General features: G+C 40.3%; 1 protein-coding gene across 2 annotated transcripts; it reads right to left on the reverse strand.

Annotated features, from left to right (window-relative positions):
• Positions 1-677: 677 nt before the first annotated feature.
• On the reverse strand, positions 678-16888 carry LOC126278119 (40S ribosomal protein S7-like). Of its 2 annotated transcripts, none has more exons than XM_049978005.1 (5): positions 16801-16888; positions 16368-16535; positions 14435-14616; positions 8004-8154; positions 678-799 (listed from the first exon to the last, which is right to left on the reverse strand). In XM_049978005.1, the coding sequence occupies exons 2-5, from the start codon at positions 16533-16535 to the stop codon at positions 722-724; spliced, it is 579 nt and encodes a 192-aa protein (XP_049833962.1). In that variant the 5' UTR covers positions 16801-16888; the 3' UTR covers positions 678-721. The 2 variants fall into 2 exon arrangements, with proteins under 2 accessions (XP_049833962.1, XP_049833961.1); XM_049978004.1 differs by having other exon boundaries at positions 16747-16851.
• Positions 16889-17202: the final 314 nt, after the last annotated feature.

Raw genomic sequence — 17202 nt, forward strand, 5'->3', positions numbered from 1 at the left:
CAGGTGCACCAGTAAAATTTTTTCGGATAGCATGTGGCTGCTTGCTGCTATTGCTTATACAGCTAACTACCACACTTCTGTAGCCAGCAGCGGGAGAAGGTACTACTCATACGCAACAACTGCATACGCGCATAATCTCACTTGCAACCGCTCTAAAGAATCTAATGTAAACAGTTGTGATGTCACGTTGAAAGGAGGCAATCTGTTATGAAACACTGCATAGTCTTCAGTGATCTCCTCACTGATAGTCTTCCTAAAGTCTTTGACACATTTTGCTGTTGGCAGACACTTGTATGAGCACTGTGTTTTGTTCTTGTATATTTCCTTTGCAAGTTTTACTTTTGTTCATGTTTCATAGTGGCAGTAATGAAATACAGTAATATTCTTTGTTACAGTATTCGTTCTGACCAATCAAAGTTACAAAAATTTAACTTAAAACTAAAACAATGAAAAATTCCTGGTTTTCTCCCGGAAGAAAAAATTCCCATGTTTTTCCCGAATCTCCCACATCGTATACACGCTGCATTTATCTGAGAATACAATGTTTAAAAAACAATGCATGTACCAGAATGTTCGCCTTCTGCAGCACAATACACAAAGTAAAATCTTAATATAAACTGTATACACAAATGTTTAAAAACTGATGCATCTGGGTTTACTACATAAATAAAAAGTGATTCTCCACATTTTAAATAACCATTTTAATGTCTTACAAATATTGTTACAAATAAGTTTCTGGGAACTCAAATGTCACTTCCCTTCCCGTTAGCTTCTTGTAGACAGATGCAAACGTGTCGACCTGAAACAAAAGTTTATTATAAATAATGTACTTCTGGAGCACACACAATGCTTTTTATTTAGTTACACTGACTTTTTAAGTAATATTCATGACCACGGCCAAAATAATAAAAGTTTCAACCACAGTGAAACAAACCAAAATTGCTGTAAAAAATGAAAATTCCTTGGCTTAAAATTAAGTAAACTACAAAAAGAAATTAATTAGATATCAGATGTGAGAAATCTAAAATGCTCCACAACATTTATGAGGAAAATTCCTTCAAATGATAAAAATGTGCTAGGGTTAATAAGAAACTGCTGTAAAAATTCTGTGATTTCACATTATGCCATGATAGTCTCTGCATGTGTGCTATCTGAATGGCATCCACTATTGCTGTCACAGATCTACAGAATAATGTGCTATCACATAAATTTTTTATGCCTAGTTTTTATTAATCTAACCACATTTTATCATCTGATTTGTTGATATGATTTAACTTTCAATGGACTGTTTATCCACTGAGTTCCTGTTGCTTCTGCTTATCAGGATACTTTAAAATGGTTAAAGACACATTTTACACAAAGGGGGGGGGGGGGGGGGGGGAATTGGCACCTGCATGTAGTATAAAACAATTTGTCACAATGGCAGACCCAAGCTCAATGCAGATCACAGACTCTGGGAAACAAATAAGTAATTGCCAAAATACACTCCTGGAAATAGAAAAAAGAACACATTGAGACCGGAGTGTCAGACCCACCATACTTGCTCCGGACACTGCGAGAGGGCTGTACAAGCAATGATCACACGCACAGCACAGCGGACACACCGGGAACCGCGGTGTTGGCCGAAGAATCAGCATTTGTGCACCGCCGCCGTCAGTGTCAGCCAGTTTGCCGTGGCATACGGAGCTCCATCGCAGTCTTTAACACTGGTAGCATGCCGCGACAGCGTGGACGTGAACCGTATGTGCAGTTGACGGACTTCGAGCGAGGGCGTATAGTGGGCATGCGGGAGGCCGGGTGGACGTACGGCCGAATTGCTCAACACGTGGGGCGTGAGGTCTCCACAGTACATCGATGTTGTCGCCAGTGGTCGGCGGAAGGTGCACGTGCCTGTCGACCTGGGACCGGACCGCAGCGACGCAAGGATGCACGCCAAGACCGTAGGATCCTACGCAGTGCCGTAGGGGACCCCACCGCCACTTCCCAGCAAATTAGGGACACTGTTGCTCCTGGGGTATCGGCGAGGACCATTCGCAACCGTCTCCATGAAGCTGGGCTACGGTCCCGCATACCGTTAGGCCGTCTTCCGCTCACGCCCCAACATCGTGCAGCCCGCCTCCAGTGGTGTCGCGACAGGCGTGAATGGAGGGACGAATGGAGACGTGTCGTCTTCAGCGATGAGAGTCGCTTCTGCCTTGGTGCCAATGATGGTCGTATGCATGTTTGGCGCCGTGCAGGTGAGCGCCACAATCGGGACTGCATACGACCGAGGCACACAGGGCCAACACCCGGCATCATGGTGTGGGGAGCAATCTCCTACACTGGCCGTACACCTCTGGTGATCGTCGAGGGAACACTGAATAGTGCACAGTACATCCAAACTGTCATCGAACTCATCGTTCTACCATTCCTAGACGGGCAATGGAACTTGCTGTTCCAACAGGACAATGCACGTCCGCATGTATCCCGTGCCACCCAAAGTGCTCTAGAAGGTGTAAGTCAACTACCCTGGCCAGCAAGATCTCCGGATCTGTCCCCCATTGAGCATGTTTGGGACTGGATGAAGCGTCGTCTCACGCGGTCTGCACGTCCAGCACGAACGCTGGTCCAACTGAGGTTCCAGGTGGAAATGGCATGGCAAGCCGTTCCACAGGACTACATCCAGCATCTCTACGATCGTCTCCATGGGAGAATAGCAGCCTGCATTGCTGCGAAAGGTGGATATACACTGTACTAGTGCCGACATTGTGCATGCTCTGTTGCCTGTGTCTATGTGCCTGTGGTTCTGTCAGTGTGATCATGTGATGTATCTGACCCCAGGAATGTGTCAAAGTTTCCCCTTCCTAGGACAATGAATTCACAGTGTTCTTATTTCAATTTCCAGGAGTGTATATATTATGATGTATAAAGCACACACAGCTCACACTGGATTTAAATAATATGTATACCCTAAGTGAAACTGTATGGAGTCCTTGAGCCACCATGTTAAACCAGACCATCCTCACAACAATTAAACCAAGATAGGTTTGATAAATGCTAGACACAATGAATGTTACTTAGTTTAATTTGGATATAAATACTACATAGTTCAATTTATAAAGAAAACTCTACATTGTCGGTAGTTTATGGATGTTCCGTCTTTGTTGTAGATATAAATGCTATTTCTAGTAACCTTTAATGAAGAAGTTAAAGGTAACTAAATTCATGAACACTAATGCAGTTACTTAAATCGTGGTACAAAAATAAAAGTTCACTTCAGAAACTGTGGACTCCACAAAGAGAAGGTACTTAGCTTCAGGTGAAATGAACTCCTGAAACAGGCAACAAGCAGTGAAGTGAGAGCTTTTGAAAAACGAAGCTTCTTTTTCACAGAAGGAGTAATTTGTTGTAGAAGTACAGCACATTATTTAAAACAAAAACCAACAGGACTTCGCATCATTTGAAGAGAATGCTTTCAGAGCAAGAAAGATATAACAGAGGCAAGCACTGAATGAACAGAGTAAGAAGTAAAGTCATATCACACAAGTACATGGCAAACAAATAAAAATACAAATGAAGCATTACAAATAGGTGACTATAATAGAAACAGAGAGGGGGACTTACATAATAGGAAAGAGAATAAAATATTACGGAGAAAGAGAAAGAGGTAAGGATAAATGATGTTTGGTTCGTGGGGCAGTCATCAGCATCCGTACGAAGTCCCAATATTTACACAATCTAATCTAGCCACCATCATGATGATGATGACACAAACACCCAGTCCTCAGGTAGAGAAAATCCCCAACTCAGCTGGGGATCGATCCCGGGACCTCATGATCCAGAGGCAGCAATGTTAGCCACTAGACCATGAGCCGAGAACAAGGCAGGGATAAAGCTAAGTGAGGTAAATGCCAGGAATGTAATAGAATGAGAAGTACAGGTGTCAAAAAACAAATGATGGGGAACTGGGGGGGATGGGGAATAACGTGAAGACATGAATGACCGGTGTGGTGATAATGTCTGCATAATTTGAAATCAATCTCCATTCCCCTCCCCCAAACAACATTCACATTCTGAAAACACTGAAGTGCATGGAGGAAAGTTCTACTCACTGTGTCTTTAATTCAGTTTTCTTCCCATTCCATTCACAAATAGGGTGCACAAAGGCTGCTTAACAGTCTGTGTGTACTGTTGTAAGTCTAACCTTTTATTTGGGATCTGATACATAGGAGGCAATAGTATGCTCTTAGTTTTCCATCTTAATACTGGTTCTTTAAACTTTGTAAGTAGGCTTTCGCAGGCTACTTGGCACCTATCTTCAGTTGTCTACCAGTTTAAGTTTTTCGATACTCTTTGAGAATCAAGCGAAACTCAGACTGCTGCATTGCCCTTCTTCACGTACAGTTAAAAAAAATTCCCACTCTTGAAAGAATAGCCTGGTATTGAACCTGTGACACCACTGCAGCACACACAACAATAATAAAGTGGATCCTGTCACAACCCTACTAGTAAATGGAACACAATATAGTACAGTTCACGAATTATGGCCGGTCAAAGCAGATGGGGATCACAGAGCTGCTGGTTTTGCAGTGACCATTGTGGTATGCACACAGAGGGACTTTGTGCTCTAAGAAAGAGGATATTCACAGATTATGTCTATTGCTTGCTTATGTGGAATTCGTCTCTTCCCATCATCAGCCACAACAACACAAAACATATGAAATAAAAGTGAATTAATTACCTCACTACAATCACATTTAATGCTCACACTGACTACAACATCCGCATAACAGCACTCTGAACACCACTGTGTTATCATTAGACTACTACTATATGATCTGGTCTTTATCAAACTATCTGACAAGTAGCAACGTATGAACAGTTCAGTAAATATTTCTTCAGACACTAGAGGGTATCAAAATTTTTTTTTACTGATACAACCAGTCTATCCTGTTCTGTCAAATTAACTGAAGAACAGTTACCAGTCAAACAGCTTAATTATATGTAACAGGTGCACATTTTCTATGGTACAACTAATTTCAATCGCATTCAATTACCTTCACATCTACAAGCACCATTGTCTTATCGATACAGGAATTACACATTAGAGCACAAAGTAGTCTTGTTGCTGTACAGACATGATGGGTTGCTTATGCCTAGGGACCTGAAAATTTCACATTTCCTATAAATAGATATAAAGATGCAAATCTTACTCAAAATGCAAAATTACTTAAAAAATGCTATTTCATAGTAAATTTTATCCAGATGAAATACTTCATCATAGGTAGTAGAAAGTGGCTTTATCTTCTGCATATAAATATTGAAAATTTAACAAATTTTTGGTTACTGATGTTGCACATACGGTGAGGATGAGGATACATTATGTGCATAACAATGTGCTTGCAAAATAGAGTATGAACGCAATGCTGTACCGGTGCACTCACACTGTCCTGATTCTACAGCAATTGTGGGTATCTGAATGTCTGTATAAGATATTTACTATGTAATGCAACATAGGACTCTAGAACAAAAGAAACGTACATTTACCTACGAGAGTGGTTTGAAAAGTTTCCGGAACACAATAGAAAAAAGTACTTACATCACTGAAACTTTTTTTAGTTTTCAATGCAGTCTCCTTGTAGATTAATGCACTTGGTCCAATGATGTTCCAGTGCCTTGATCCCGATCTTTAAAATGAGTTTCCCCCAGGCCTGCAAAATAGCTGTCAACTCCAGCTATCAATTCTTTGTTTGAAGTGAATCTTCATTCACTAAGAAAAATTTTTGGTTTTGGAAAGAGATGGAAGTCTGACGGTGCCGTATCCGGTGAATAAGGTGGGTGTGACAACAATTCATACCTTAGCTCGTATAATTTTGCCGTGGCAATGGCACGTGTGGGCAGCTGTGCATTGTCTTGGTGGAAGATGACTTTCTTCCTTGCTAAACCTAGGCTTTTTTTCACTTATTTTTGTTGCAATTTGTCCCGCATGTTAGCATAGTATTCTCCAGTAATTGTTTGCCCAGTGGGGAGATAATCTACAAACAGAATCCCTTTCACATCGCAGAACGCTAATGCCATGAACTTTCCCTCCAAAGGAATTGTCTTTCTTTGGTGGCGGAGAATCAGCATGTTTCCATTGCTCTGAATGTTTTGTCTCTGGGGTTTAGTAGTGCACCAAAGTTTCATCTGTGGTCACAAAATGGGCCAAACATTTTTCTGATTTGTCCATTCCATTGAGTTTTTGATCCACTCATCTTGCAGATAATTTTTTCATTTCTAATTCTTCAGTTAAAATGTGATATGACATCTGGCAAGCATGAGCAATTTCACAAACTTTCAATCGGCAATCCTCCATGACAATTTTGTGCACTTTTGCAACGATTTCTGGAGAAATGACATCTTGGCCGGCCACTGAGCGAATCATTCTAAGCTCTCCCAACCAAATTTAAATTAATTTGTCCAGGTGGCAACAGCTGAATATGAAGGAGCAGAGCCCCTGTGTATTCTGGAAATTGCTTTAATACCTTTCTTTACAAAGTACTTCACTGCTCTAATCTCTTTTTTCCACCTTCGGAAACCACTACATGGGAACAACACAGCCACGTCGTCACCACCACAGCTCTTCCAAGAGCACTGACGTAGCATGCGTTTACAGGCAACAGTCGAATGAATATCTTGTGAACAACTCACCTCTCGTGCTGATTCCGAGAACTTTTCAAACCACCCTCGTACTAACTAAAGATCAAATTCTGACGTAATACAGACACTTTTTAATGTGACAGATGTTTTGAACTGACTGGATCCATTATTGGTAGAGTGAACCTGAACTATCTCATTCATATCACTGCCATCCTCAGCAAGCAATTGGACAGTAGCCATTACATAACACTAAGTGAATGCCACTGCAACAGTAACCCAGCCACTACTGTGCTGCGCAGAGTAATTGTTTGTAAAAAGTGTAAAATTCAAAACAACCACAGAACACTGAAGGACCATGCAAAATCAATTGAGCGCCCACATAGTTCTCGGTAGCAATAATACTATCAATGGCTTTATACACTGTCAGGCAGGAATGCTGTCTCCTCCTCTAATAATGTGGCATCTTCTGTGAGAGCGGTCCAATGCTGTTGTCCGAGCAGCAGCATGAAGACTGACCCCATTTTACCAAAATCATTACTTACATAGGAAACCTGCTGTATCATAAAGCCTCCGCTTCTCGATGTACCCTTGTCCGTTTAGTGCTTGACGCTACAATTTTCTAAGTCCGGCGACTGTGTGTTATCCAGGGCAAGTGCTGAGGACATTCTGGCAGCCCTGCTGCCGCATAAGCAGACACACTAGCAGGAGTGCTGCTACGACGACCTCAGAGCCCATCCGAGATAACACACAGTCACGGGACTTAGAAAATGGTAGCGTCACCCACTAACCGGGCCAGGGTACATCAACAACCAGAGGCTCAAGGATGTAATAGGCAGGAAAAGAAAATGTCAAGAAACACATTATATCAGAGAACCACTGTTCACTGACAGGAAAATGTTGCTGATTCTCACCAGCAACAATTTGTTGGAAGCTTAAAGAGTGTCAAAAGAAGAGAAAGACTATTGTGGAAAAAAGCTTTACATTTGTGCAAAAGCAAAAGTGCGTCAAAAAGCTTCCCTATTCATGCATGTCGCGTTACAACCTTCTAAATTTCTAACTTTAATCATTTCCTAATAAAATTTAGATGCAAATTCCATCAAAAACAGAGGCTACATTTTTAGTTCACAACTTACATAAACTACAAGGATCTGAAGATGATCGAAATTAGTCATACCATAAATAATGTGCAATACACTGAAAAATAAACTTTTACAAAAATGTCAACACAGTTTCAGAATTTCTTTTGACAAATATGTCAGGTATAGTGTAAATTTATATGCTGACTAGATTCTACACGGGGGGAAAGGAACCCAACTATGGTATATCAGATTTACCATTAATAGTGACAGTGATAATGCAGACAATACATCTAAATCTGAACAAACCTTATGCTCAATGTTTGTTTGCTGAGTCTTGTCTAGGTGCACTTTGATGAGCTGGGATCCATCCAGCTTCACTCTGATCCTCTTTCCAACAATTTCAGCAGGAAAAACTATATCTTCCAGAATGGCATCATATACTGCTGTCAATGTGCGGCTGAAAAAATAAATAAATGTATTTATGGCTGCAGAAGAAGCTTCCATTTCTTTAATCTATGACAAAGAACTGCTTAGCTGTCCAATTCTTCATGAAAGCCAGCGAATATGTATGTACCATACAGAAAATTAAGCTGGTTACCACATTTGTCATCAATCTTACTAATCATCAGTACTAGAGCAAAGTTACTAGTAAAGACTGCCACCCTCTCAGCCAATTATACCACAAACAAAAATGGGCTTCAATTAGGCCAAAGTGTAAATTAACTTCGTATTAATGAAGCATAATGAACATTGTTAGAACAAATAACATTTACAAATTGATAGGACTGTAGCATTTGTATAAGTCTTGTCAGCCTCCCTGCTTATAAAGTATTTCTAGTGGCATTGTTCTAGTTTTGGAAAATTTTATTCCTCTGTAACAAATTTTGGTTAGCTGGGTTATAAGGGACCAAACAGGGAGGTCATCAGTTGCTGCAGTTATGTCCACAAGAAATTTGGCACAATTATGGAAGTATATAGGTCATATCAGACAAAAGGTCTCCCTGGGCACATATGTGGTGATTAGAAACCTCACCCAACTCCATCCCCTAACCGACCCAATTAAGTGTGAAGAGTTACAGTGTAAAAAAAATGCTGCCTAACCAAGAGGCTTGTACTAGTAAAAGAGAGAAGGCTAAAACTTTAATGAACGTCAGAGGAACCAACAACAAGAGAAAAATAATTGCATCAAAAGGTGGGTACAGCCACGCAAGAGTCACTCAGAGCTTTGCATGCGGCAGGTGCAGTCTCTTCCTCAGCCGTCTCACCCATGATCTGTTATAGTCTACGTGTTAAAAGACAGGAACAGCGTCAACTCAGATAAAGCATAAAAATCTATTGTATTGTTCATTACCAGCATTTATCAAGGACAAATAATCAAAGCCTTGCCTTCATCGAAGCGCTAACCCTGCAGAATACGGTGCAGCAAAACAGCAAAAAGAAGGGCTAATAGCATCTAAAAACAATGCCCCCCCCCCCCCCGTAGCTGAGTGGTCAGCGCGACAAACTGTCAATCCTCAGGTCCCGGGTTCAATTCCCAGCTGGGTCGTTCTACACTCAGGGACTGGGTGTTGTGTTGTCCTAATCATCATCATTTCATCCCCATCAACGCACAAGTTGCCGAAATGGAGTCAAATCAAAAGACTTACACCAAGCGAACAGTCTACCCGACGGGAGGCCCCCGTCACATACTATTATTATTATTATTATTATTATTATTATTATTATTATTATCATCATCATCATCTAAAAACAATTAAAACAAAGTAACAGATAACCAGGCAGCTGACAAGAAGTAGAGAACACAGTTGCCCCCAGAACCAATAAGCAGCGAAAGACACCACAATCTGAGCCACATTGCTCCAGCTCCAAAAGTAGTTTGATGTTATACATAAGAATAAAAACTAATTTCCCTGAGAAAAGAAAGACCAGTTCCACCATATGTACATTGGCTGTCTTCAAATATTACAGGCAAACAATCTGTAAGACATGCTTACCATGGAGCCAGAAATGCATTCCACCAAGATGTGAAGCAAATTTTGGCCAAGTGATCACTTTTCTCGCCAAATGGTCAGCCAGTTCCTTCCATGATGTACCCACATGACTTAGCCCCCAGAGAATGACAACTCAGCGAGCAATACAATGAGGTCAAAGAGGTTCATGAACCACAGATCTCAGGGTGACAAGATTAACACTGGACAATTGCCTGCAGACTGCACACCAAATTACAACAAATTAAAATGGGGTTGAGAGGTCTTTTCAATAAAGTTTTGAACTTTATCAATGGTTATCAGTTCGGTCATAAACTACGCTTCCAAAAGCAAATGACGTTCCTACTGGGAGGAGATGTAAAAGCATATCCTGTTCTGCCTAAGGATTTAGCAGTGTCAATGTAAATGACAAGGGCAAAGTTTAAGTACATTGTGAACTGTAGTCGGGAGAGATACATGTCTAGTAAATGGATAAAGGATGGAAAAGACCCAAAATTTGGCAGATGCTTGTGGAGCAGACTGCTGCACTCTCAGTTCAAAAGGGAACACACAAATGAAGGTTGTTAGAGATTCGTGCACCTGTGAAAACATCTATGCGCAAAGCATTGAACTACTACCACCATCACACCTTAACAAAAGATCTGGCACAGAACCCGAGAAAATTCCAGTCGTACGAAAAATTGTTTACCAGGTCTAGAAAAACAACTGAAAGATTAAAAACAAATCACGTTTGGATGGAATCTGTTTGATTTACAAAGAGTACTCTACGGCATTGGTCCCTTACCTAGCTTGCATTTATCAGGAATCTCATCCAGCACAAAGTCCCAAGCAATCGGAAAAAACAGCAGATGGCTCCAGGATATGAGAAAGGTAAAAGAACGGACAAGCAAAATTACATACCAATATCCCTAACTTCTGTCTGCTGCAGAATCCTGCAACATATTCTCAGTTCAAATGTAACAAACTTTCTTGAGACAGAAGCTTATGCCCGGCAATCACCAAGGTTTTAGAAAGTATCACTAATGCGAAACTCAGCTTGTCCTTTTCTCAAATTATATACTGAGCACTAAGGATGAAGGGCAACAAGCAGATTCCATATTTCTAGATTTCCAGGAAGCATTTGACGTGGTGCACCATTGCAAACTTAACAAAGATACGAACTTATGGAATAAGTTCACAGATATCCAAGTGGCTCATAGACTTTGTAAATAAAAGAACCCACTGTTGTCCTCAACGGTTAGCGTTCATCAGGGGCAAGGGTATTGTCAGGAGTGCCGAATGGAAGTGTGATACAACCGCCATTGTTCTCCATGTACATAAATGAGTTAAGTTATCCACGTTGAGTGACAGACTTACACCAAATTTCCAGTTGGTGTGATTAATGGAAGCTAGCCCTAAAGGTGGAAAAAATGTACATAAATATGGATGAGTAGGAAGATCAAACCCATACTGTTCCGATGCAGTATTACTAGTATCCTGCTAGACACAGTCAAGTCATTTTAAATATCCGGGTGTAACATTGCAAAGCAATATGAGGTGGACCGAAAATAAGAACAGTGGTAGGGAAGGTGAATGGCTGACTTCAGTTTATTGGGAGAATTTCAAGAAAGAGTGGTTCGCCTGTAAAGGAGATCACATAGGATGCTGGTGCAACCAACTCTTGAGTGCTTGGAATCTTTATCAGGTCGGATTGAAGGAAGACATTGAAGTAATTCAGAGGCGGACTGCTAGACTTATTATCAGTAGGTTCAATTTTTAAGTACTACAGAGATGCTTCGGGAACTCAAATGGGAATCCCTAGAAGGAAGGCGATGTTCTCTTCGAGAAAAAACTATTGAGAAAATTTAAAGAACCGGCACTTGATGATGACTGCCAAATGATTCTACTGCCAACATACATTCCGTGCAGGTACCGCAAAGATGAGAGCAATTAGGGCTATATAGAGGTGGATAGACAGCTGTTTTTCCTCACTATTTGACAGTTTAACAGGATGGGAAATGACAAGTGGTAGTACAGTGTACCCTCCACCACAGACCGTACTGTGGCTTGTGGAGTATCTATGTAGATGTAGATGAAACATGCTGAACACATTCTAAGGGGGTCAGGCAGAGGTCCTGGCAGAAAGCCTCAAGGTAATCCTGGCCTAGGGAAGATGTCAGGTGTTCATGTCCCCTGTACACAAAAGGAATTTGATACTTTGGATGTTTATGAAACTTTCTAATTTTGTAGCAGAGAAAGAGTTTGTTCCGTTGGAACTAAAGTGGTACAAACCCCACTTTGGCAGGGAGACTGCCCAGTGTGAGCGACAGTGTTTAGTTTTAATAATTATGGACTCAATCCAATAATTTCAAAGTTTTAATGTCATTAACCTGGCAAATGGCCAGGTCAGGACACAAACCAGGGTTTGATAAATATGGAGTAGAGTAGCACGATCCACATCCCAAGAGGCATGGGCAAGGAAGCAAAAAGCATTAAGCTTTCACACACACACTTTAACCAACAAATACAGGGCAGTAATGTCAGCTTTTAATTAAAGAGAAGTCTGAAAAACAGGGTCTGTGCACCCAAGGCCCACATGCTGGATAACCAAGCAGAGTTATCAGTTTCGATGGACTATGTTATGACAACACAAATGTACAAGTCAGTCTCTAAGGAGATAACGAAGCAACAAGAAAAGGTTCAGGTGAAGAACCTTTGAATGGCACCTTGATCTGGCCTTTAGCTGAGGCTACAGACTAGGAGCTACACAAAATGCAAAGGTCACTGACAGGCAGTTCAGGAGTGACCACTGGTCTGATGGATTTAACTGCCCGTCTATGGCGGTTATGAGTGTTCTTGGACTTATGGGGAGCCGAGTGATGTATCACCTCTAGCCTGAAACAACCAGTGGGACAAAAACTCGTGAACAAAAATTAAGAGAGACCCTCTAAAGCCCCAGTCATGGAGGGTAAGTAAAATGTGATGTCGCCAAGCAATATTATATGCCTGATGTAGGATAAAAAACTACAATCAGATTTTTGCATTTACACAAATCAAGTCTCATGGCCGTTTCCAACCTAACCACATGGTCGATCATTGATCGTCCATTCCAAAAACCACACTGACAGTACAAAAGGCCCTGTGATCTGAGAACCCAACGTAACTGTCAAATTACCATCCTTTCAAGCAGTTAGCAGTAGATGTTGGATAGACTAATGTCTACAGGCACTTTGTTTTTGTGTAATTTAAGGACTGGGACGACAATATCTTGCCACTGCAGAAGGAAAACATTTTATAGCCTAATACAGTATAACACCCTGAATAACATTCAGAGGTTGGCTCATCCGATTATGAATTACACACCCTCTTAAATGTTCACCGTAAAATTTGGCAAGACCCAAGTAGGGACTGAAGGTGAGGACGACGTTTTCAACAGGTCTTATGCATTTAAAATGTAGCCTAACCCTTTCAAGAAGTGTTGGTAAGGTGTTAAACAGGAATGGACAGACTGCCATAAACGATGAAATACAGAACAGTTGTTTATCTTTGGCAACTATCAAGTACAGATATTGGCCCACATCTGGGATGAACAGGCACACATTCCTAAGGAGCAGCTTAGTATTTATCGAGGGAGTAAATATGCTAGGTACTGCAAAGTACCTGATCACAGTAGGGATCAAAGTTTATATCATGGGGACAAGATATGAATGAACATACTTTTGCTGAGCTTCAATAGTACAAATGTAATTTGAGACCTTCAGTTCTGTAACTAAGATAGCACACTTCAGAGATACGGGAGAGTGGCTATTTCCAGAACTGAGACAGGTGGTAATGCTGTTGTCAGCCAAAGTCTCCGCAAACTAGATGTGTACACTGGGCAGAAACATGCCCAAAATGCTGGCATCTAAAGCACTTCACCATGGGCAGAAAATACGAATGTCACCTTATGAGGGCTAAAGCTACACACCTCCAATGTCTGGAGGTACCCAGTAACCAAAAAACATCCAGCTATGACAGATTGTAATGTCTGCGACAGTATTGCTAGTCTTTGGCCAGTTATACCTGAGCAAGATCTACAAGTCCATACAAAGCTGACTACATTATGAGCATGAGGCATTTAAAGTGACTGCTGAGCGACTGTCGTTATCAACTGAAATCACAGGAAATGGAACTGCTGAGACACAGTAGATGAAGCTAAATAATGACTTAGCAATAACGTGGAAAAATATTTGCTGCAGTATAACAATATCTCTACCATCAAAATCAGAATCTTTACTCCCAACACAATCAGTGTACCTATTTGGTTTGTGGCAATGAACATAACTGATTTGTAAACAGGGTGCTGGACTGGTTCTTAAATTATGTTGCACCTGTGTGTCGCAAAAAAATGTGTGTGAAATCTTATGGGACTTAACTGCTGAGGTTATCAGTTGCTAAATTATCCTAAGAACAAACACACACACCCGTGCCTGAGGGAGGACTCGAACCTCCGGCAGAACCAGCCACACAGTCCAGGACGCGGCTTGCGTCGCATCCCTACTTTATTACTCAATAAAAACTCTACAGAAATTTTACATTTCAAATAATGTAATTGTGCCAATTAAAATTAACATCATGTGTACAACCCCAAAACACACAAAAATACATCAAACCATCATAAAAATTTGAAATTTATGAAGAAAGCCATTATGCACTACGTCACAATATTCTAAATTTAAAAAGCAAATTAATAATATATAGTCTTCAACTAAGAAATGTTTGCATATTCACCTCCTTGGTCGCTTTTGCTTATTCTTTGTGAGAGTTTTTCTGGTTGGCTTAGGTAAAATTTTCCTTTCTCCAATGAAGACCACATTCTTTCCTGTGAATTTTTTCTCCAATTCTCGCACAAGGCGTATCTGAATCTTACGGAAAGCTTTCAGTTGTGGAATTGGTACATATATTATTATTGACTGAAACAAAAAAATGAAAATTAATGAAAAAGTATCACTCTGTATTTACAAATAATACCTGGAGACATTTCACACAATTGAATCCCTAAAGCAAACAACAGAAGTCAAAGAAGGAATTCTGACACAAAGAGAGCAAGAATACTTTGTACGTGACACCGATTTCAGAAATAAGCATTTTCCTTATGAAAATGGACGAAAGAAAACCATCATAATTACAACAATTACATCAAGTGAATGTTTCAAAGTTAATGCACTAAATCACATGATAGACAATTATTCAATTAACCTGCAGCTCTCCACACTAAATTATCCTGAGCATCTATTCATCACAGAGATATAACTGTGTACAGGATGGAAGGTGTGAGCAAACACTTTTTCTGGTTTTTCCTAAGGTAGCTGCCCATCAATTTGTTCTGACCCAGGTATAGTTCAACTGAATTTCTCCTACTTTATTTTACACTAATTACCCTTTACCCTCCACATACAGTGCAATATTTTTCCATGGTAAATTTCTATTGAGCTTTCATATTGACATTGCATGTACTTTAAATAGTTTTTAGTTTATCAGCCCTGGACTGCTACATTAGTGATTTACACCCTATGCCTGGAATTGGAAAATGGTTTTCGAATGATAAACATTCTTAAATGGGCAAGGAGAATATATGAGTATGGCCAACTTTCGTTCATCTACATGGTGAATGAAATTATTCTAGCAGTCTTGGCTGACTGAAGTCCATCCACATCCTGTGCATCTGCAAATACAGAACCAATATCCCTAGAATCACCTATTACTCATGTTTTGAGATAAATTTGAACCCCACTCACTATAAGTACAGAAAAAGAATGCACAACACAGAACAGCAGGTAACAGCTGCCGCACAATGTCACAAACATAGTTCACACCTGACTTCTACCTTTCTGTTAACAACTGTAGTTCACCTTTCAGTGTCCAAACAATTCATCTAGGTCCCCCCCCCCCCCCCCCCGGTACTTTTACTAGTTTATGTAGAATATATGCAGATGCGTGCCAAGGTGCTACTACAGGTATGTAACACAGCTTCCTGCCTTTATCTTACAGTTTTACATATTCATAATATTCTATTATGACAATTACAGCGTCAAATTGGGGACAGCACAATCTAACCCAACACAGATTGTAGTTATAATACACTTATGAATGGAAGACTCTGCTACGCACACCAAACAACATGCTGCTTGTCCATGGAGCCTCTCCCATTTCCTCTCACATATCCCAAATACATTACTCTACAATCTACTGGCATTTATAGCATACCTAACATTCACTCTCAACCGACTCACTATACTGATGGAAAGTATGTATAACATAAGTGAAGGTGGGTATTCAACAAACACAATTCGGAAATATCATTCGAAAGAAGATATCAGTAATGTGTATCGTAATAGTCACTGACCAAATCAACATACAAAAATAAAACCTTTCAATCTTCGCTCCCCTACCAAAAGTAAGACCTGCATGTCACATATTCGTAACTTTCAGTAACACAATACTATGGATGGCATTTTTGTAGTTTAACGAAGTGACAGTAGCACAACAAAGCAAATGACAAATTTAAAGGTCCTCCAGACAGTATTTCATGATCAGATAAAGCTTGGCAAAGTCGCATGTAACATCAACCGAAGTGTCGCGGTCTGTAGACTACAAACCACACGCACAATAAAATATAAATAAACGCGACGCTATTTGGTTACATATCCCTGTTACAAATTACCTTTTTGCCGTTGAGTTCAACTTCTTTCGCCTTTGTGATATACAATTCGCGAAGTTGCGCCTTCAAATCACTATTCATTTCCAGTTCGATGAGTGCTTGTGAAATTGAAGTTTCGAAAGCGTCCGGCTCACCGCCGCCGCTTTTAATGATCTTGGCACCCGATAACATCTGAAACAAGCAAAGTATAATATTTCAGTCATTACAACAAACGGAAGCTCCACTGGCAAACTCAAACAACATGCTTGGGTATGCGACTTCCACACGATATCCAACATCATCGACGCGCACAAGGCCTTAAAAATAAAATCATCGCTTCTTTCAGCAACAAGAAGTAATGAATAAAGGTTATAAAATACACGCTTCTACCAGATTAACTTACTTCAAGGCAAAATAATTCCCAAATCTAATTCAATACACAATTCTAAACGTGTACCTTGCCGTCCGAGATCGCAAAGACTTCCACCTACTACACAAAGACATAAAGTTCAAAGAGTTGACAGTGAAGACGCTACAATTTAATCTTCCACAACTGCAAATAACAAAAAACAAATTTAAAATGTACTAGAAATGAGAATTTATGACAACTACCGTACAATAAATTTTAAAAAGCATTGGAGCATAGATTAATATAATTTGAATGATAGTACTGAGCATTAACTGACATGTTCATGATTCTTTTCCAGTGTATCAGGACAAAACTGAAAACTTCTTTGTGGGCCAAGTCAAAGCAGATGTTCCGTGCAGCAGTGAAAACTGACTACTGACTAGCTGTGTGCTGTGAGTGGGAAGAGGATTAGTATAAACACATGGAAGATCTTTAATTGATAAGTGCGTG

This window comes from Schistocerca gregaria, chromosome 6, assembly GCF_023897955.1.
Source record: "Schistocerca gregaria isolate iqSchGreg1 chromosome 6, iqSchGreg1.2, whole genome shotgun sequence".
NCBI lineage: Eukaryota > Metazoa > Arthropoda > Insecta > Orthoptera > Acrididae > Schistocerca > Schistocerca gregaria.